Source organism: Melozone crissalis, unplaced genomic scaffold (assembly GCF_028551555.1).
Source record: "Melozone crissalis strain CALT ecotype California unplaced genomic scaffold, PUWL_Pcris_2 ptg000136l_1, whole genome shotgun sequence".
NCBI lineage: Eukaryota > Metazoa > Chordata > Aves > Passeriformes > Passerellidae > Melozone > Melozone crissalis.
This window is the reverse complement of record NW_026535909.1, coordinates 295,327-317,885: the sequence shown is the minus strand read 5'-3', so window position 1 is coordinate 317,885 and position 22,559 is coordinate 295,327. Positions and strand designations below refer to the sequence as shown.

Below are 22,559 nucleotides of genomic sequence, written 5' to 3'. Positions count from 1 at the left end.
CAAGAAACTCTTTTTGAAACTATCACTCAGAATTGTGAATTCCAAGTAACAACTACTTCATCTTTATTTAAAATTGTCCTAGCTGGAACTCTGTAAACACTGATTTTTCTAGTGTTAGGTCTCAAGGGTCTTCTCCAAGTGTATGGAAAGTGATACCTGTTAAGCTTTGTGCTGTTGGTCTTTACTGAAAAGAAGCTTCCCTGACTTTGCTGTAGGCTTTGATCCCTCTAGAAATATTTCTAACATAATTTTGTGCCTAGAACTGATGTTTTCACAGGATTGAGAAAGGCGAGGACTGGCTTGGGGAGAGACTGCTAAGAGGTCTTGCCCTCCAGCTCTCAGCTTCACAATCAGCAAAAGGCTTTCCCATGTTGAGATCAAAGATAACAAAGAGGGCTTCAAAAGCTACTGGGCCTATTGGCACCGAAGCTGCTGAGAAACACAGGAGAGACTGATGACAAAAGGCACAGCTCAGCCCAGAGTGATTCTGTCCCAGGCAGGTGCTCTATTGCAGTTCAGAAACTTACTGCTTTTTGTTGATGGCAGCGACCCCAGGCTTCATGAGAATATACAAAACAGCCGCTGATTAAGTACACATGCTGACACTTCCTTTGCTTTAAATCTATGTCTTTTCCTTCTAGTTTAAGCAAAATCAAAATTAAAGACTGTTCCTCTTTTATCTGATGAAAGTGGGTGATATATAAAAGCCTGTGTTCCACACCCAAGGAACACACAGATCTCTAACCCCTGCACACAATTCAGTCTTGAAACAGACAAATTCCAGAGGCCAGCCCAAAAATGACATCCAAAGTCCCAATCTTTTCTAGATTCTTTGTTCCTATCAGACACATAATGCAAAAATACTTACGTGTTCTTGAAAGAACCAGGACTCTGCCCCTGCTTCATCCCTCTACCAAGAGGATGTAGCCATTTCTAGCAGCTGGACCATCAGAAAGAAGTGTTTTAGGGTTTTGTCACCTAGAATAGATTAAATTCAAGATTCCTGTCCTCCACTTGCTAAAAAACTTGCTCCTGGCTGGGAAAAAGTCACAGAGGGAATTCAGACTCAAAATGCCATTAACTCCCCAGTGTTAGGTAGAACTAAACCCAGATCTGTAAGTGTTCTGACTCTGAACTGAGGGTAAAGAATACTTCAAATACACTTGCTTAGATTTCATGCACATGTACCAAATGAAAAGAAAAAGGCTTCCTAAAATTATGCACCTTTATTCAAATAAGGTTATCTCTGAACTCCAAGTATCAATTTACATCAGTCAGAAACAAACATGAAACTGTCAGCCGTTTGAATTTAAAATAATAAAAAGAAAAAAGTTGACATTTTTTTGGTGTTACAGTCATCGATCATTGAGAAAGGTCAGATTTTCTTCCCACAGAAGTTACAAATCAGAGCAATTAATTTACAAACCATAAACCAGGTCATTTACAAACCATATTGCGCATTTGACTTGTGAAAGATTCAGGGGTGACCATGTGTTTAATAAACCCCCACCTGTGCAATCTCATTATTTTGTCATTGCCAAATATTTGCACTTATTACCCACAATTCAAATATAACCTGTTCTCCCTAATACTGTCCAACTGCATTCTGCGTCTTTTCCTGCTAGCTGCGAAACCTTTCTGGATAAGAATCAAACACATTGTCACTGCTGAAAGACACCTAGCAGGAGGCTACATTGACTGAAAAATATTCTCAGAATCCTAATTTGTTGCTATCACTTCAAGAACAGACAGGACCAAAGTTGAGCTGGGCAGCTGGGAGTTTTCTTTTGATCCAGTGAGTTATGGAAGCTCCAAGGGGAGACAGCTGTGAGATGAATCATGAAGCAAAGTCCCCAGTTTTGTGGTGTCCCATATCAGACCTTCTGTTCCCTCCCGCAGAAGTTTTCTCATGGCGTGTGGGAGCCATGTCTGACCCAGCAGGCTCCTCCTGAAAACAGAAGGCTCCAAGCTGCTCTTCTTTCTAACCAAACAAACAGAAGAAGGGGCTGCTCCAGCTTTAAATCAAAAGAATGGGTGGGTAAATTCACAGTAACAAAAATCCAGGCTCATTCCAATGGACACATCAGAACTGCCCCTCATTCTGCCAGATATATATCAAAATACTTTCTGCATAAGGGGTTTTGCAAAGCCTGCTGTGACACGAGTTCTGTTTGGATGTTGCGTTGATGCAAGAAGGTCTGAGGTCTGCAACTGAAAGGAAACACCACTGTACAATTTCAGAACCATTTAAGAAAATATAGTAAGTTTCATTACAAGAGTCCGGGTTGTAATAGCTTAGACTCAAGGCACCTGGAAATATTTGCTGGTGTTGAAAGAACCAAAGAGATAAATTCCAGTGGGTTATTCTGCTTTATCTGAAAAGTTGTTTATTCATTGATTAGCCTGAGGCAGTAGTTTTTCTCATTAGTACAGCAAAATCTGCTCAAATTTAGAAATGAATCTATAAAGCTATACCGCTTGGAGTATCCTCCATACTGCAGATGTGTTAATTGGTGTGCAGCCAGTGTCATTTTCTTAGTATACACAGACATTCGCTTTTTGGACACTGTACTTAAAGTAACAAAATATATTGCATAGATTTATCATTTCTCCAAACTGACAGGCACGATACTGAAGTGTTCTTCATTACAGTGAATTTGGCAGCACATGTTGCACTCCAAGGGAGCAGACTGCAGAAATGCAATAGGAGTAGTCATATTACAGATAATTTTTTGCAGATTCAGATAAATTAACAGTTCTAAGTGAAATATCCTGATGCATTTGTGTATTTTATAGAATTTAGGAAACCACAGAAATACTTATTCTAATTCTACATACAACTCAAGTTACCACAGATATGTAAACAAGGCAAAATCAATTAATTTCACATTCCTAAGTTGGGCCCTCTGCTTGCTTTCTTTCTTTCCTGAAGCAAATGTTCACTTGATAAGCAGTATCAAAATCACATGTTCAGTCTTATGCTTTTGATATCCAAACAGGAATTGACACAAAACACTGGTTCTACAGATTAACAAACATGTTTTAAGCAAGTTTGCAAAGAAATGGGTTAACACTCAATAGCTGCAGTTTACAATACTCACCATGTCAAGATTTAAACCAAAGCATCTGTACTTGATACATGAAAGACACAAGACAGCTTTAGAAAAGTAAAGACAAATTCACACATTAAATACATCCTTGATACAATCAGACTGGAAGATGGATAAACCAATCACCTTTGTTGGGAAAGTTCCACAAATCTCCCCAAAAAAATTACAGACAGACTTGAAACCATGAAAAAAGAAATCAGCCCCACAACATATTTGAAGAAACTACTTTATCACATTTTTTTCTCACTGCCCAAAATCAAACTGCAAAACAGGGAAAGAAGCCTTTCTTTGCATGTTCTGTATAATTGTTTTTTTACATCAAGTATCAAGAGTCAGGGTCTTAAAGGCCTGTCTTTGTGTCCACATATTAAAAAGGGTTTAAATAAGAATTAACTAAAATATTCCTACACTGTTAAATCCAAGTGGTAAACAAATAAAATGTCTATAATAAATTTTTACCCGCTAAAAAAACCCAAATCCCACAGAAGAATGGTTCTTTGAGGTCTGGGATTTTTTACCTTCTTTTTATTTTCTTTTTTTTTTAATTGCTATGTCAGGACACTTAGTAGCAAGTTTTCTGCACAAACCACCCATCTGCAATTCACACTCTGAACAAACACCAAGCCTGGGTGTTTCAACTCCTCCTCCGGAATCTTAACAAAAGCAGAGGAATGGGGAGTTTGCCTTTCAGTATTTGTGAGAAAGTCAGCTGAAAACACAGACAGGGTGCACAGTCTTACCCCATCCGGCATTTGCTCCCTGTTTTTACCATCAACACTTTAAATGGGAACTCATTTTATTTAACAAAATTCAATAATTTATAATATTGAAGTATATCCAACACTAAAATTTCCCTCATTTACAGAGGTGTAGAATTTTCTGTGCATACAGACTGGTGTTATGTACACACAAATGGAAAGGGTCATCAAAAGAACTTTTTGGCTGCTGCTTCTTGTTGGCTCCTGAAAGAAAAGGCAGAAAATAATTCTTCAAGTCTTTTTAATTTGAAACTAGCTAACTGCTTTAAATTTTCATTTATTTGAAGATTAGGAGATACCATTCCTTATTAATAGAGACTTAGAGAAAATATAAGTCATATCACAAAAACAGAATATTTTTTTTCTATTCACAAAGACACAGGTAGCATCACTGTACTTCCAATTTTGCATCAGACACAAAAGAAAAAAAAAGACAAACAAGCCCACATGAACAAACAAACTGACTTTTAAAATACTCCTGAACATTTTCTAAAGCTTCTCAGTATCTGATTTGCCTAAATATCAGGGAAAGAACTGACTTTAAGTGGGATTTCCTTTTACCCTCTGGCACAGATCATTAGTTTTCTTAGTGGATACAGACACTGTGGATCAACCACATCCAGGTGCTGGAATTACAAAAGCATCACAAAGAACAGCGGGGGACCAGCTCCTTGTTTGTCTTGGAAATCATCATTCCAGCTCATGGCAAAAACACTACCAAGCATGGAAGTTGTCCTTTTCATCAATGCGAATAGAATTTCAACATTATGACATCACAAGGAGGGGAAGAGAAGACAAAGACCATTCCAGTGAAAAGAAAAAAGAAAAGAAAAAAGAAAAGAAAAGAAAAGAAAAGCAAAGCAAAGGAAAAAAAAGGACACAACAGTCAGGTTGAACCAGGTCAGGTTCCCACTTGATACATGGTGGGTGAATGGAGATAGAATAAACCAAACTTCATTATGATAATTCAGCATTTCCAGTGGGTTCTGGAACAGTGGTAAATTTTGCATTCTCAGAGGTTTTGAAAGCCTGACCAGTTTAAACCCCAAGTGATCCTATCTGAATTCAGCGTGGACCCCGTTTGGAGTGGAAGATTGAACTGGAGACCTCCCAAGGTCTCTTCCAATCAGAATGATTGCTTGCTTTAACAAGATTAACACAATGATACCATTCCAATGACATTATCAGTCAGCAGTTCTAAAACTATTTGCCCTGCTGTCTTTAAGCCACACGAGACTTACCTATACATTACATAACCAATGAATAACACAGTTTGCACTGCCACAAATACGAAGAAATGCACTGTAGATAAGCAGGATGGAAACGGTGGCAACTCTGGACACTTTTGTTTGTCACCGGATGGCTAAAAACCAAGAAAAGAGCAAACAAGACATCCCATCAGAAGACTCAAAAAACAAGGGCTTTGCAATGTGATGTAAAAATCAGAGATGATGGAGAGAAACTACAGTACTCTGAAAAAATAATCTTACTACTCATCTCACTCTCCCCTCCCACCTTTACACTTCTCAGACAAATTGCCTGATGTTAAATTGAGGCTTACATGGGAAAGAATCCATAAATATGGTAAATTAATCAAGGACCTTCTACAGATCATAAGCTAATTCAGCTTAACTGCTACCTAGGCTAGACTAAGGTACTGCTGAATGTGAACACAGTCATTTTTTTTTGCATTAAGAAGCCTTAAGCAGAGCCTGCCTGATTTTTCCCTGATTAAAGCTCTCCCTTGTGTGCAGAAGCACCACAGAATCTCCTCTGTACAGAGCTGTTAAGTAGGGGGGGGAAACACAAAAAAAAAGCACCTAGAAAACCTAATTGCTTGACCTTGTTTCCACAGGAAATTAGACTAAAAATCATGCTCTTTGTGCAAAACTTCTCATCAAGACCCAGATCATGCAGTTAGGTCAAGGCAGCATAGTTTTAGTGAAGCAGCTTAATGAAGGATTAATTGCTCCCTAAATTGCATGCTGGCTCTCCCTAGCTTTTCACTAAGAGCCAGAGAAAGCCGTGTTACACTCACACTTACACTCCCAGCACATAAATTACCGTGTTGCGCTGCACTAAGTGCTCTATGTCCCTCTTCACTACGTGAAGGTGTTCTTTGATGTCGTTGAAGTGCTGGGTTGTTTCATAGACTCCTGCAGAGCCAGGGTGCTGAGCCCCACTGATGGACCTCAGAGCATCAGTCACAGAACTTCTGAAACAAGACAAACAACAAACCAGCTTTCATCACACACCAGCTTTTCTACAAACAGCACCTACTCTGGACAGCTCATTAGAATTAGGCTGAAATACATAATTGCACCAAAAGGCAGCAAGTGCTACTAGCTTTCAAGAATACCTCTCAAGAAATAATCCTTTAGCCAAACTACGATTTTTAAAAATCGCTCATTGTGCAGACAGCTGCCATTTGCAGAGTGCCTCATCTCTCAGTCACGCTGAGAATAAGAACTAGCAAATATTCTGTTGCCATTCTGTTGCCAAATCTTCTGCTTTGCCTGCTGAGGGCTACAGAACAAGAGTTCTGTCTCAGGCGCTGGCCAGGGCTCTAGGATCAGCAGAGTTTAATGCAATCTTTGCAGAAACCCAAAAGCTGTTTGAAAAATAAATAAATAAATAAATAAAATCAGTCATGTAAGAAATAAAAACAAGGAAGAGGCTTTAGGGATAAGAAAAGATTTAGATACATCCTTGTTTCGTGATTACCATTTATACAAGGAACTCAATTCCCATATGCATTGTCAAAATACTTAATATTATCTTATTGTGAATTCATTTTCCTTCTACAACAAATGAAATTAAATCCAGAAAAAGTTGAAGTTTCATATCTAATTTGGTTTAAAGTAAACTAGTCAATGAAAGAAAAAAACCTTAATCTCTAATCAATATGTTTATATAATTTTCCCCTACTGTGCTGTTTCTTTTGAGTGGCAAAGAGGATTATTCTACAGCCAAAATATTTATCATGTGAATGATAATCTCTTCATTATTAATAGAATAGACAATCAAAATGTATGCCTCTGGATTTCTGTTTAATTTACTTAAAACTTTCCATTTGGTCGAGATGGAAGCACACTTCAACGCTTTCATGGAGCACTCCTAACTCTCTGTAGAGTGGTCAGCAATTTTTCATTTACCTGGACTTGCAGTTAGTGTGATAATGATAATTTTAGAAGTAAATTTCTCACTGGAAGGTTTTACCTTAAATAACCTGTCTTGTCCACTGTCTCATGCCCACTGCCAGTAATTCAGTCTTTCCACACACCTCACAGTGTTATAACACAAGTGGGACACTCCCTTGGTTCTTCTCCCTCCTAACAGAACCGTCTCTACATAATGAACAGAAATCTGCACACCCACCTTCCCCCAGACCAATCCAGACTTTGTTAAAAGCAAAATAACTTCCCTTAATAGACACGCCTGTATCAAATTGAATTTCTATTGACTTTTGCATTAATAACACCCTGCTGACAGTTTCTATTGTAGGAACATGCAAGATTCTTCTGTAATCAGGTGATTAAGAAATCCACAATCTTGCCAAGAAAATTACTTGGCCCCTAAGTCCTTTTCCTGCGGGATGACAAACGATGCACAGAGGGGCTGTTTACTTCTCTCTCTAAATAAAGCATTTCTTTAATCTAAGAAAAGTATTAAGATGATGTTACGCAAACTGTGAGCTGGTAAGTAGTCACTAAAAGGGCAGACTGCCAATGTTAACAAGAAAATCTAATTTGCTTGCAAGGTATAAAGATTTGTCAAGAATATTAACATAAAAGCTTCTGTGGAAGAACAAGTGCAAAAATGGAAGCACTCTAATCTTTATTCTACAAAAAACTGACCTACTTAGATAAATCACAGGAGCTGCCCTTAAACTAATATGGGGGTGGGGGAAGCACAACTGAAGGAATTGTTTTTCTCCTTATTTTTTTAAATACAAGGTAAGTAATGCTATGTTTTAGCTGCCGCAAATGAAGGGCTAAACCAGCTTAAAGCCATTCCTGATTAAGACAGCAACAGTAAAACATCTTAAAGGGAGTACTGAGACACCCCCATCAAACACAAGCATCTTCACAAATCTATTTCAGCAGTACAGCACGTTCAAGATAAAGGGTTTACTTCATTGTTTTTAAAGGGGCTAAGCTGTTGAATTTCATTATATAAATAATGGAATTTCATTATACGAAAGAGACAAATTAGGGCTCTTAGCAATCGTTGGGGCATGAACTGACTTTATTACAGAAATTAAATATATGCAGGGAGTCTTCACTAAGGAACTGACACAAACGTCAAGTTTGTCAATACTGTCTCACTGAAATAATACAGAGGATTTAAATGGAAATCATAAAATTCAAACCACAGCCATAATATTTGGAAGGTGTTTACCTCATTTCCTTTACTTGTCTAATGACCTCTTCTTGGGTTTTCACAACTGTCTCTATCTCTTGCTGGAAAACCTGGTAGGGGCAGGGGGGAAAAAAGATCAACATATCTTGGAAAAAAAAAATTAATCCCACAGCTGGAATCAGGCTGGGCTCTGAATCACCATGGGGTTTATTTACCTGTCCCTGCTGACCTGGAGGCCCAGCTCCTCTTTTGGCAATCTCTTCTGTGACTGCAGAGACATATTTCCTCTGCTCGTCCAGAATCATGTCCAGCTGTCTGTTAAGCTGTTTGATTTCCAGGTGAATTCGATTCTGCCCCTCAAAGATTTGCCTCAGTTCACGATCACTCACAGTTTCAAAAACATCATCTGCTGCTAAGAAAAAACACAGGGGCTTTTTACACATGTGCACACCCATCACAAGTTGCATTGGATCATTCTCCTTGCTCCCTTAACTTATTCACATCCATCTACCTTCTCCTACAACTTCACCATCCCAACGTCCACAAGACTCTGTGGCAAAGGGATTATTTCTTATCAAAGAAAGGCTGAACCATATCTCAAAAATGCAGATCAAAATAACCTATAGGACCTTTAGAACATAATGTCATAATGTATCACTGTGCAATAAAGATGACAACCTGAAATTTCACCTCTAGATGCCCAAAGTACATTCCCGGTGTATTTGCAGTCACATACAGCTATTAAAATCCACAGAAGTAACAAATGGCTTCCATTATATTTTCAAATAATCGGGTTCTTGTCTGCCCAGCATTAAGCAAGCATTAAAAAGCTTTTCCATGGTAAGCACATGTTCCAAGATATTCACAGGCCACCTTTAAAAAAGTTTTCTATGAATGTGCAGAAACAGACCAAAAAGATGTCCTTTAAATAATGAAAAAGGCCATGCTGTCTTAATCACCGCCTTACAGAGATGCATGACCTCCTCTCCCTTCTGTTGTTCATAATTCCCACCACGTTTCCAGTCATTCATTTTGTTCTCAATACAGGCACCACCAGGATAACTTTAGAAACAGGAAACAAATTACAGTAAAGATTTTAAAATAATGTAAGTAACATCAGTGGGAGCTTAGTAAGATCAGCCAGAGTATCCCTAGTTCAGAATATCCTGGAAAACAAATGTTTTCCTGGACAACTGAAAAATAGCTCAAATAACTTACCTGGCTGTCCTTGCACATCGGGATGTTCCCTTTGAAATTCTTCCTTCTTCTTATCCAATTCTTGCTGAAAGTGTTCAAACTCTTCTTGATACTTCTCTTTATCTTTCTCAGAGATTTCTGCATCTGGTGTTGGCTTTAAAACATTATCAGAAGGAAGGGTACGTGTGAGATTTTTTCATGTTCTCCCCCACTCTTAACACAACTGACTTTCCTGGTCAGATTTCAGAAGTGAACACCTAACAAAATTACTGCAGCACATTCTACATTCAACTGAAGTGAAAAATCACACATTCCCATGTAGATCCAATAGAAAATTTTCCCCATACAAAATTAAAACAAGTTTAACAAGCATAAATGCTTTTTAGCAGTATGGAATCATCCTAGAAGTAGGGAAAGTTGAAAGTGAGAACAGATATTTGCCCACTTCCAAAAGAAAATGTACTTTATAATACTGCATGGTTTGATTTAACATCATGAGTTTTGTTGCTTCAGTGGTGCTTCCAGAATTCTGGTCTTGAGAACATTAATGACAGTATTAGTCAAACATTACAATACTAGTTTAATTTTTCTAAACCACATGACAGCACAGCCACATGTCAAAATTGTGAGACAGGAATGCCACGTATGACTTAAGAGGAAATACCATAATTTGGTGCTGCACATACAATAATATGTACAATAAAATATTTTACTAATCATGCATAAAAATTCTTACTGCTTCCTTCCCAGGTTCAGTCAACTGGAAGGTCAGAAATGACAGCACATCATGGTCATCTGTATTCAACAAACAAAAAAAAAAACCACCTTACAAATGTGTCTAACTCCCAAGCCAACCTTCCACTTGCAAAGGATCTTCAAAAAACTGCATCCTCACAAGTGTTTGTGCAGTGGGGAATGAGAATCTACAGGGGCTTTGTCAGGAAAAAATGAAAATTCTTTAGCTGCAGCAAGGAAAAGTCCAAAGCATGTAAGTAATTTGGGACTGCAAGAGGGTTCATTACATCCCCATGGTCAAAAATTAGTATAATGGATCAACATGAGTAGTAAAAACCCAACCACCCAACCAAACTTTCTTGCGAGCCTTACGAGTCCCCACAGCATTTGCCATAATTTTTAATGTTTTCTACCTGCAAGTCCCCCTGTGGCTGCAGATATTCCAAAATACCCTTGTGATGGCAACACCATATCTTCCACTTTGGCACAAAACTCGTAGTCCTCTTTATCCGGAGTAAAGCCATTATTAATTAATACCTAAAAGGACAAACACTTATGATTTTCACCACATTTTTGTGTTAATTTTTTTGTCAGTTCGCAGTAATGCTCACAAAATACAACTTTATTGGGTAACTCAGCTCATAAAAAACTATTTATGTTTGAAAGAGACGTTTTACCAACATTTTACATAAGCATTCTATTTGCGAAAGTCCACATCCTAAGAAGGTTCTGGGCAACACAGAACTGATCTACACCAGTCATCCCTTGCAGTTGTGGTTCAAAGATGAAGGAAATTCTGCAGATGCATCCCCAGAGAAAGAGAGAACTGCTAAGTTCAGCAGCCACATCTGGGACACGGAGCTCCCAGAGGAGGCATCAGGCCCCAGGTGAGAACAGAGCAGCCTTGGAGGCTGAAGTTTAACTTTCCTTCAGGAGTGACATACAGCTTTTCCCATGACAACACAGTACAAGGTCTGCTCTCTTCTACAGGTACAGTCATGTTTACTTTTAGAGAAACTTCTACTACAAAATGATAGCTCTGCACTTTATGGCTGCTACCTGTGAATATATGGACAGCACCTTTCCAGAAGGGATCAGGTGCCAACAAACACATACTCTGTAGCTTTCACAACCTGGCACCACATTAGTATTTTTCTCTCCTTACCTAGAAGGAATTCACAATCAGCTAGTATTTAGAGAAGCCTTAAAGACCCCCTTATACCAGTGGGTTTTAGTCTTTAGTCTTGAAAGCCCTACTGTTTCTTGGAGGTGAGAAGCCCCAAGTAGAAAATTTAAATCTACTGTTGAAGAGTTTTAGGTTTTTAGCCACATTTCAAGAACCTCTGGTTCAAAAATCAGCTATAAAACCCTCTGCAACTCTTAGATTAGCTTAAGAAATACCAAGCTCAGGAGCAGCTCAATCACCAGTAGCTTAAACAGACCCTGGCTTTGGGACACCTCCCCAGGCAAGTCCAGAGCAACAGAAGGGGTTGAGCACATCATGAGTGTGTTTGCACAACTGCCTCCTAAGTCACATCAGAAAAATCAGCAATACCTGCATTGCAATGCAGCCAAAACGGTGGAACTGACATATTTGTTGCAACTCTGGGAAAATCCGGTCTCACATTTCAGAAGCTGAGAAAAACAAGTAATTGTGTTATTTGGGACTCACAGTCAGTGTTTTTTGGTAGTAGGTGATCTTGACTCGCACAGGATAGGGCTTGTTCCGAAAGTCCCTCTGACAGGATGCCAGGGCTTGCGTGGATCCATCGCTGTGCAAAAAGGGAACATCCATAAAACTCTGTGTTATCATTAATCAACTGGGACAAAAAAGTGTCTGACTCTCACTAAGCAACCTCAGCACAGTTTTTCAATCTGCAAGCTTTTCCAGGCTGTTCTGCAATTGCACTGAGCTTTCTGCAGGGATCTCCAGTACTGACTGCATGCTGTACTCAGGACACAATGCAGAGGGAATGCAGCAATGGGGAGGTTTGTTTTCTGAGATACATCCTAAGATACAATTTTTAAATATATTCCTGCATCCAGGAACCTAGATGGAAATAACTGCACCAACTGAGCTAGACACCTCTCCTCTCCGAAATCCAAAAAGGTGTCCATTGTGCTGCTGATAAACAATTGGAAACCAAAATTAATCCAACTAATTTAACAGCAATTTGCTTTCAGTCAGTCACTTCTGCCAATTATTATCTGTGTGTGGAGGACCCCCATAAGCAATAGTCTGTACTGTACCTGTATTCATCTGAGTTCATCCATCCCAAAGGGCATATGCCAATAAAATATCCATCAGTTGCCAATTTCTCTGCTGTTACTGCCAAAGCAGTGTTTTAACAAATAAAAACCCTCAAATGTAAAGGAAACAACAAAGTTTTGTATGAAAGAAGCCTTTATAATGCTTCTCAAAGGGTTTCATGGAACAATTCATCATTCAAAAGCAAGCATTCAGCAATAACGCTGAAAATAAACTTACTTCTGATGGTCATACAGCAGCTTTCCATTGTTGCCTACAACAATCACTCCGGGATTGTTTTTCTAGGGAAAGAAATGGCACACAAATGGATTAGTTTAATGTGAAGGGAAATATCAGCAACATCTGTGAAAGCCTTCTGCTAAAATCAGTCTAAAACATCTACAAGCAAGCCAAAGTTGTGCAGGGAAAGCAATAGCACCCAAGCAGACCCACTAGGTTTAAGTTTCAGGATCATTCTGGACTGGAAAATTGAGAATTTAATACAGCAACTGTCATCCTCATCAGCTACAAAATCTTTGCTGCTGAGCTGCCTCAAAGCAGATTTCTCCCAAGAAAAAGAGCATCTTTGAAGACATGCATAGAAATTGGTGTTTCCAGTGGAAGGGAAACCTGACTAATTTTAGCCCTTTAAAGTGAAAGAGGGGAAGAGTAAGAAAACAACATCCTAGTTTCTTCCTCAACAGGCAGGAAATTAATTTGTCATCTTTGCTGCAAGAGTTTCCTTCCAACCAACCTTCCCATCATTGTCAAACGAATCAAAGAAAATTCCAACACCGTTCCATTTATCAGCTGCCCCGAAAACAGGACCTTCCAAGCCTTGCTCTTCCGTAAACCAGATTGCCTATGAAGAAAGCAAAACGTCATAAGTCAAGATTCACTTTTAAAGCACATTTGTTCTTCTCAGTTACATTAAACCGCTCCTACCAATCCATCAGCTCCAATGCGGCCTCTTCCTGTAACTCGAAAGGTCACTTCCACTTCCCAGTATTCAAATATTGATTTGTTTTTTGTCCACACGGAGCCCTTCTGGCTTTTCAAGGAGGTTGTTATACGGATCTGATCTGCACTTGGGATGGCATCTATAAAGAAAACAAGATGTTCTAACTTTCTGCTTAGCAGTACAAAAGAATGACAGGCATACATTCAGAGAGAGATTAATTTGCTTGCATTAAAGAACATTACTTTTAGGGATTATTTTCTTGAAAAAGAAGGGGGAAAAACTCATCTATAGACAGTTGCCTTCACGTCACTTGCATCATGACGTCAAGTTAAAAAAAGGTACATTTGAGAATTAAGCAGTAGCAACTAAGTTAAAGTCTGACAAAAACCAAAACCACAGAAGTTACTGCAGAGAAACTGTGAAGATGGAACTGTAAATGTCAACACATTTCACAAGCGGGGACACTCAGGAAAGGCAACGAGCCTTTGGGAGCACCACGGAAACCTTAACCCAGAGCGCACAGAAACAAACGCTCTTCAACCAAGTCCTATTTGCATTTCGAGCTTTGAGACGCCGAAAGCCAGCGGTTTGTGCGGCAGCAGGGCCCGGGCCGAGCTGGAGCGCGGCAGCAGTGACACATCAGCAGTTCCCGGCAGCGCCGCCAGTGCCCTCCCCGGGCCCGCGGCCGCCGCACCGCAAGCCCATCGGGCCACGGGCGCCTTCGCACCTGCGGGCGGGCCCGGGCACCTCCTCGCCGCCGCCGCATCTCCCCTGCGCCTCCCGTGCCACGTGGAGCCCGAGGGCACGGCCGGCACCCACGGCCAGCTTCGCCCGCGGCTTCTCCCCGAGAGCCCGCGTCCCCCGAGCGGACCCTGCCGCCTCCACCCCGGGAACGCCGCTGGCCCGGCCCCGGCACCCCCGCCCGGCACTTACTGCCCGTGTGCACCCAGAACGGCACCGTGCCATCCGCCTGCACCAGGTGTGGCCCTTTGAAGCTGTACTTGTACTCGAAGCGCCGATGCGGCGCAGCCGCCGCGCCCTCCGTGGCCTGTGCACCGGAGAGCGCCGGGCGGCCGAGGGCGACCAGCAGCAGCACCAGCGGGGCGAGCGGCGCCGCCATCTTGGCCGAGCTGCGGGGCATTGCACAGGGCCAGCGGGGCGGCCCCTGATTGGCCGAGCGCGGGGGCGGGCACGTGAGGGGCGGGGGGAGAGGCGGGACCGCGGTGAGGGCGGGCTGAGGGCGGGGCTGAGGGCGGGGCTGAGGGCGGGCTGAGGGCTGGGCACCGGGGCGGGTACCGGGTACCGGGCACGATCGGAGCGTGGCCCCGATCCCGGTCCCTCCTGGTGAATTTCCGAGCAGCCCCGGGTCCGAGGGGCCATGCGCTGTGAGCTGGGGAGCGGGTCAGCCGCGTTCGTGCGGCCTCTCAGGCAGCTGCGAGCCGCTAACGGTGCACAGAATGTCTGAAAGATAAATACGCCGTTCGTTCCCCTCAATGTTACTTCCTTAGCAAAGACGGCGCATCCACCAGCTCTTTTCGGTTCATTTGCAGAGCAGTCGGAAGTCCCGCGGGAAAATGCACGCTGTTTCCCCCAACATGCGAGACCAGCCCTCTGCAAGGTGAGCAAGCCAAAGCTCAGGTGGCAGGCCCGCGCCAGCCGTGAGCGGTGACAGCGGTGACAGGTGGGGACAGCCCGGACACTGCCCCGCTGGGAAATACGGCTGGTGTCAGCGAGCAGCGTCACACAGCGGGGCAGGGCTTGTCAAACCGAGAGTTAAACCAAGCACTGAACCAACAGTTAAGAGCTTCCTTTTCCATTCTCCTCGTTTTCAGCCTGTCTCACTGCCTTATTGGAGAAGAAAATACTTATCAGGAGTGTTTTTCAGTTTCTTTACACCCTTGGGTTTTGTTCTACATTTTTCACACCCATTTGATTCTGACATCCCTTCTTTTCCTCTTAATCTGCAAATATGAGCAATCTAAGACTCACTACGTAGGTTCAGAGCCTGCTAAAAAAGAGGACGACCTTGGAGGCATTTGGTAGAGATTAAGTTATTTTTCTAAAATGGCACACATTTCCTTCAGCGTGGGTGAAAGTAAAACCTTACATTCTCAGTTCTTTTTCAGCTACACAAAGGAGTAAGCAAATATATGACCAGATGAAACTTGGCAAGCAAAATGTTTCTGAGATAAATTTTAGAATGTCTGCATATAAATATAGTGAGGATTCTTGAGCAGTTAACACTTGTTTCTATAGAGAAAGAAGTGCTTGATGTTTTGTTTTGTATAGTGTCTTCCATCCAACAATATTCTAAACCATCCCTGATTTATGAATCTATTTTGCATTTTTTAGAGCATATGTGTGGGAGATGTCATGGGAATTGGGAGTCTCTTCTTGGCAGCTTTCTAGAGACAGAAAACTCAGCTGTTTTTCTGTCCTTTAAAGATCTAGAAAGTAATTTTTTCCAGTAAAATTCTGAAATTACTTCAGGGGATAAAATGGTGTGTGCCTCAGAGGTCCAAGCAGGGCAGCATGAGGCCCTCTCCTGTCTGCTTCCTCCATTTGCCAGTAACCTCAGAATTAATGCCTATGAAATACCAGAACCACGCCGAAGGAGACTAGAAAGCCAAAAGCTCAAGCCTTGAAAAAATTCCCTCTTACCCACTCACCCACACGTGTGAGAGCAGGCTGAAATTTTGCCATTTAGAGGCATTGGCATAGACACTGTCTTAGCAATTGTGCATGGAGGATTTGTAAAACCTCCTTTGAAAATGGAAACTCCTTTAAAAGTCTTCTTCCCAGGCACGGAAACCTGCCCTCCAATCCGCTGTGACATGCAGGAAAACATCCAGAGACTCCCAAAATTATAGATATTAGCAGTTTAGACTCTTCAAGGTAAGTCTCTTCAAATTGTTTTGCTACATGAGCTCACTAGAGGAAACAAAAATGTTTCCTATTTGTAAGAACTTTCTGAATCCTGTCCTGAAAATTACATTTGAATTCAAACCCAGTAACAGGGAAATGAAGGCTCAGCAAAGAGAACAGAAAATGGGCCACTGGATTGGATTGACAGGAACTGCCTGCACTGGCAGTTTGATAATCTGTATAATCATAATTCTGTACAATCATAACAAATGAAATACCTTCATTATCTCAAATTCTGCCTGGAAGTAGTTAGTATAATTTGTCTATCATTATTCTTATAAAAATGCCGTGATATTTCCCATAGATCTTGTCAGGGAAGTCAAAACCACTGTGAACATGCAGTAGCTACAAATCTCTCTTTCAGCCTCCAGAGCTCTGAGCATTTGGACACCTTAACAAGCCCACACTGGAAAGGGCAGAGGAGAAAAAAGGAAAACAAGTGAGGCTCCAGTGAGTGAACTCCTAAAAAGTGTGGGGAGAATCACTGCTTATGCTAATAAACTTTTGAGATATCTTGTGTTAACTTGAGGATTTTGAGCAGGAATGCAAGACCTGTCTGGTCTCCTCCCATCTCGGTGACCAGTCCATGATTTTTATAAATATCCATGAAGGCAAGCCTTTGCACACAGGCAGAGTTATTTTCTGTGTCACAATAGATGGGAATGCTGAAACAGACTGGGTTTTTTGCACTGGCTGTGCTTTAATATATGTGCAGTTAATTAAATGCTGTGTGGAAGTCACAGAGGATTTTGCTTTTGGTTTTTCCTGAGACCATGCCTTAGCATTTGAGCCTTAGCTCAGCTTTATAAAGCCACTCATTGAAGCCAAAGACTCACTGTCCTTGAGTTGCCCCGGGTAACAATGGATAGGGAAAGCCCTGGGCATCTTAGAGAGCATTACCTTTTCTCGTTATTTCTGTTTATCAAATCAGTGAAGGGAAGGTGGGCTTTCAGTAATTTTAAGCCACTCTTCAACAACCAGCCCGATTTAATCGCAACTCCAAGACATCTGGAAGTAACAATTTTTCTTTTTAGAATAATAAAATCATTAAGATTGGAAAAGACCTCTAAGATCATCAATCCAGCCTTTAAAAAAATCTCCTTTTTTTGACAGAAGAATTTCTTAAGATGTATCACAATTAGAAAAAGACAATATATTGAGCCCTGTTTTTCTGTGCTTCATCTCCCTGTCACAGCCTTGCGGATTCTCCCTTGCTCCTCCTCCTAGGCCAGCAATCTGTGTGTGAAAGTGTATTATTTAATTTCAATTACAATGTTAATTACAGAAGACAAGTGGTTACTGAATCTTGCACCGTAATTAATCAACCTGATATTTACTTACTCCGTTGCTCACACTGGATTAAGTTGGGTCTGGACAAGCAGGGCAAGGAAAGTGAGTGACAGGAGCATTATCATGGCACACTGCCTCCCATTGGGAAAGTTCATCTTCCTTCTGAAAGAGACGCCTTCAGGGATCATGGAATTTGAATTCCCTGTGAATTTGGTGTCATCTTAGCTTGACCAGCTCTGGAAGAACATATTAACCTCCTCTTGTGATTTTCAGAAAACCATTCTAATTTAGCAAGTAATTAAGGGTCACATGTAGGATAAAGAGCTAGATAAGCTTGGATTACGCACAGGAAGCTTTGTTTCCAAGGCAACCCGAGCAGAGGGGGTGTTAATGCTGAGGTCAGGCACTTAATGAACTGGGAATGGTTTCTGGCTGCAAAATGTATTCGAACCGGGCACGGCGAACTAACAACTGCATTACCATTTAATGATTTGATGAGAGAAAACAAATGCCTACAGGGCTACTTATCGGGCAAATACTGCAGAAAAAGCTTACAGGCGGTGCCACCGTTCTGCTAAGCGAGGTCAGGAGAAGTCCAAAGCGATGACGCTTGACAAGCCCGAAATACTGCGGTCAGCACGGATGGATTTGGTGGCTTCCCAGTGCGAAGGTGTCGCGCTGTGCGTCAGCTGCCGCTGCTGACACACTCAGCCCGTGCTGCGCTCTGTGCCTCCCCAGGCTGGTGCTGCCCGCAGCCTGTGGCATCGCCCTGCGGGATTCAGCGCGCTGCAAAGCGAGACAGCTCTTCCTAGAGCTCCGGACGCAATCCGCTCCTGGGACTTGAGACTCTGGGAATTAATCCCTCGGGGCATTTGACAGGGCAAACCTCACTCACAAATACCATGCGCTTGGATAAAGTGGCCAAACGGCTCATCTCTAGCAAAATAGATGGATTTAGTAAAACTCGGTAATGTTTTCAAAAATGATTCTTGCATTGTTTTGTTCTGTATGCCTAAGGAACAGCTGGGAATGAGATTGCTGTGCTTGAAGAATATTAGACAGTACAGAAATTGGAGATGAGCCTTAAGTACCTTTTGGAGTATTTGGAGATGAGAATTGGAGAATTGGAGATGAGATTAAGTACCTTTTCAGTTCACTTGGACCTTAGCTCTGTGAGAGAAAGAATTGCACGGGCATTTTTCAGAGCTTTCTTTAAAACAAGCAGGCATTCTCTGCTTTTTGGGACAATCCGGATATTCTGTAAGGCTGGGGTGTTCTTGAGGCAGGAACACAGGCACCTCTAATTTTGTGCCACGCTTTTTTCAAAATATGTGGATGCATAAATCACGGCAACTTTAGAGGCCAGCTGATCTCTCTTTTTCTTCTGTGTAGCCTTGGAATAAAAGCAGGTGATTTTACATTAGGCCACCTGTTTGCACAGTGGAATTGTAACACACTGCTCTTTCAAACAGGAACTGTAGGACTTTCAGTTAAGGGTAACTGTGCTGAAGGTGAGCTGGCAAAACCTGAGCCGCTCACAATGGTAAAAAACAAACCAACACACAAAAAAGCCACCAACCAAAAAACCCCAAACCAAGCTAACGAACAAACATCCAGAAGGGAATTTACCTTCTTTGCTCACAGGTAGACAGAAAAAAGAAAAAAAAAAGTAAAAAAAAAAAGTAAAAAAAAAAAGTAATAGCCTTAAGTAAGTTAAAAGTTTGGACAGCGGCAAGAAGAATTTATGCAAAATATTAGGGGATATTTTGCTTTTCTTCCAACTGCCAAATACCTGGCGAGAGGGCCAACAAGGCTGTAGCCTTTCTACACAGGACTTTTGAGGATGCCATCACATGTTGTTTGGTTGATATTTTTTTGAGACACAATTTGATAATTATTCCTGGATCAAGGCTAAATCTTACAAATAATAGCTGGGCATCAATTAAAGGGCATCATGCCTTCCACAGCCCACTTCATAAAAAAGGCTAGATTTCAAAAGAATGCATCAATTGGGTGCTAAATCTACTAAAGGGACTGCAAAGAGCTTAACATGCTTGGCAAAATCAAATGCCTTAATCCAACTTTGGCCTGTAGAAGCTTCAAGGTGGCAATTACTGGTTTGATAGCGACCAGAGTCAGGCCATCTGAGATGGAATCAAGCTGCACCATCTTCACTTTCCTCTTCAGTGAGAGATCCCCTTCTAACATGTTCTTCTGTGGTGCTGGGTGGCTCTTTTTAATTTGAATTTTATTAAAATGAACAATTGGGCCATTCATGTTTATCTCAAACAGGGATGAGCTGAACAGATTTTAAACCATCTAAACCTCTTTGAACATTATGAGTTGTCAAATTTAGAATCTCTTTAATAGAATGACCCAGAAGTGAGCCACAAAAACCGTGTGAGCATCCCTGCCTTTGAACTTAGACTTCTGGACTGCAGGCTCTGGATGAGCTGCCCATGTGATTCTCAGCACAGCTTGAACCACCCAATTTCTCACTGCTGCCTCTCTTCTGGTATGTGTGACAAGTCCCTGTCACTTGTCAGATGTCTCCCCCAGACTCGCCTCTGCTACACTTTTGTCATCTCCCTTGTTTTATCTCCCCTCCCTACCTTTGCTGATTTCTTTCTCCAGCACATTTCTCTCTGTGCTGACTCTAGGTCTTCCCTCAGCTCTGCCCAAGTTTCCATGTCCTTGTTGTTTCTCTAAAGCATGTCCCAGTCTCAGTGGGGAGGGCAATATAGGGCATGATCCCCAATGCATCTCTTGATGAACAGAGAACCATCCAGATATTTCCATTTGCAGTGCAAGCACATCACTGCCACTTGTCTCTATTTCTGTATGTGAGCAGGAAGGAGTTCTCAGTGGGTTTGGTAACCAAAGGAATAAGCATGGGGAAGTCCCCTTCAGCTGAGTTTTACTGAGAAGAGCTCTTGGAAACACCACGAAGAAACCCGTGGAACCCAAGGGAGAAGAGACCATTGAGACACCCGCACCAAATTCTTTGCTGTCACCCCTTGTGTTTTTTGCCTGCAAATGAAATTTGTAAACCTATTAAACATTACCCCATGTGAATTCTTACCAAACTAACATTTCTAGAGTGACCAAAACCGAGGAAAAGCCATTTTCAGACTATGAGAGGACTTCTCAGCCTCTCCTCTGCTGCTTGCTTGCTTTCTCCAGCTTTACTGATGTCAGCGATTGCTGGATACATTGCCATCTGCCACCTCTCCTGCAGGGATAGCTGCCAAATTCCCTCTGAGGTCAAAGATGAGGATTATTGGCCCCTGATGGTAGGGGCCACAGATGACATGGCCTGCAAATGCAACCAGGTCCCAGCAGAAACAAACGAAAGATGCTCCACTCTAGCAAAGGCAATGCTGATTACAGAGGTGATATGGCTCATGGCACTCCAGGAGCTTTGCAGCCATTGAATTGCTCTCTGCGTCTGCAGGAAAATGCAGGGTTTACCAGCTTTGCATCTTTCTTGGCTGTTTTATAGCTATGGCTGGATGGCTATGGGCACCTGTTTGGAGGAACTGGTTGTAACTTTTGTAACTTTGTTCTCTATGAAATGTCTTTCCAACAGCCAGCAAGAGATCCCTCGTTTTCCTGACAACCAAAAGAAAATAAGTGACCATGCATTAAAGTGGAAAGAGTCCAGTTTAGAATGTGAATAGAGCTACAAGTTATCAAGCATAAACACAAACCCAAAGAACTCGCTGTTTGTATACTGATTGAGTTTTCTATACACAGGTAAAAAAAAAAAAAAAAAAAAAAAGAGTGAGGAAAGGAGGAGCCCTGACACTTTATTACTCATCTACATAAATAGATAATCAAAATTGTCACAACTGAAAAGTTCATTGTCTTCTTGAGCTGACTGGAGGAGTCTCAGCTCCACTTTCCTCTTTTCATCCAGTAGGAAACAGCTTAGCTGCTGGATTTTGAAGAATTTTGAGAGTTGACTGTTTGTCCTGAGCCCGTGCCAGAGATTCCAGACCTGTCATCATAGGGCAGCCTCTTCCTGGAGGCCTAAAACTGTTGCTTACTTGGACAAACAGCCTGGAAAAGCATCCTGTGCCCACGTGTGTGCCTAGATTGGATATAAAGAAATTCAGAAACAGCAGAGGACTGTGTTTAACACAGAGATTTGCAGTGTCACCTTCAAAAAGCTCACAGAATTATTTCTGAGCCTTGTCAGGCAACACCAACAATACAGCAAGGCCTTTTTGTGCTCTCCTTTGGCACTCAGAATACTATCAGTAGCTGGGAACTACAGAATTGGTCTTGAAAACCAGGAGCTGGTATCAACCCACCTAGAGAATACATGGAAAATACAGAGTGTTTAATGTCATGCTAACCCTTTTTTAGGAAATGCATTTGCATACGGCAAAGGCACGAGCTCTGGCTCCAGCTGTAGTGACAACAGGTTTAATACTCTGATGGCAGAACTTTCAATTAAAAAAAAAAAAGAAAAAAAGAGAAAAAACAAAGAGAATGCCAAGGATACTGGCCAAAGTGTGGGCATTCATTTAATGCTGGAATTGTCCCTTTCTCTCACAAAACTCAAACCTTCATAGCTATTTCCTTCATGCGGTTGTTTCCCTTCTCGGTTTAGTTTCGAACCACAGGAGTTGGTTTGGGTTTTGAGGATGGTTGGTTTTGGTGGAATGGTTTTGGTTGTGGGGTTTTTTTGGTGGTTTTTTTTTGGTGTGGTGCTTTTTTTGTTTTTGTTTCTTTTTTTGTTTTGTTTTTTTTTTTTTGCTAAGCCCTCATTAACTCCACTCACGCTGTCTCACTCTGTTTGCCAGTGGTTAAGTAGTGCTTTTTTTAAAAAGCAACCAATTAGCACCTCATCAGCTTCAATTAGAGGAGACAAAAGCAGTGTAAAGATAACTCAAAGATAACTCAATGAGAGGGGGTGGCACAACATCATGTAATCACTTAAGACAGCGGTGAGCATTCACTGTACT

The 22,559-nt window shown here is 41.7% G+C and overlaps 1 protein-coding gene across 2 annotated transcripts; it reads right to left on the bottom strand.

Moving 5' to 3' along the window:
• Positions 1 to 1,967: 1,967 nt before the first annotated feature.
• LMAN1 (lectin, mannose binding 1) lies at positions 1,968 to 14,519 on the bottom strand. Of its 2 annotated transcripts, none has more exons than XM_054293343.1 (13): positions 14,305 to 14,519; positions 13,356 to 13,510; positions 13,165 to 13,272; positions 12,651 to 12,712; positions 11,835 to 11,934; positions 10,576 to 10,699; positions 10,164 to 10,222; positions 9,449 to 9,581; positions 8,446 to 8,642; positions 8,270 to 8,340; positions 5,933 to 6,083; positions 5,110 to 5,231; positions 1,968 to 4,072 (listed from the first exon to the last, which is right to left on the bottom strand). In XM_054293343.1, exons 1-13 carry the CDS (start codon positions 14,510 to 14,512, stop codon positions 4,036 to 4,038), a joined length of 1,527 nt encoding a protein of 508 aa, XP_054149318.1. In that variant the 5' UTR covers positions 14,513 to 14,519; the 3' UTR covers positions 1,968 to 4,035. The 2 variants fall into 2 exon arrangements, with proteins under 2 accessions (XP_054149318.1, XP_054149319.1); XM_054293344.1 differs by having other exon boundaries at positions 8,446 to 8,639.
• Positions 14,520 to 22,559: the final 8,040 nt, after the last annotated feature.

Bases quoted from the DNA above. Each gene is read 5' to 3' on its own strand.
- LMAN1 (XM_054293343.1), bottom strand. From the start codon at position 14,512: ATGCCCCGCAGCTCGGCCAAGATGGCGGCGCCGCTCGCCCCGCTGGTG. The intron at 13,273-13,355 runs GTAGGAGCGGTT...CTTTCTTCATAG, and splicing joins GCATTGGAGCTGATGGATTG to GCAATCTGGTTTACGGAAGA. The intron at 9,582-10,163 runs GTAAGAATTTTT...AATGTTTTAAAG, and splicing joins CTGAACCTGGGAAGGAAGCA to CCAACACCAGATGCAGAAAT.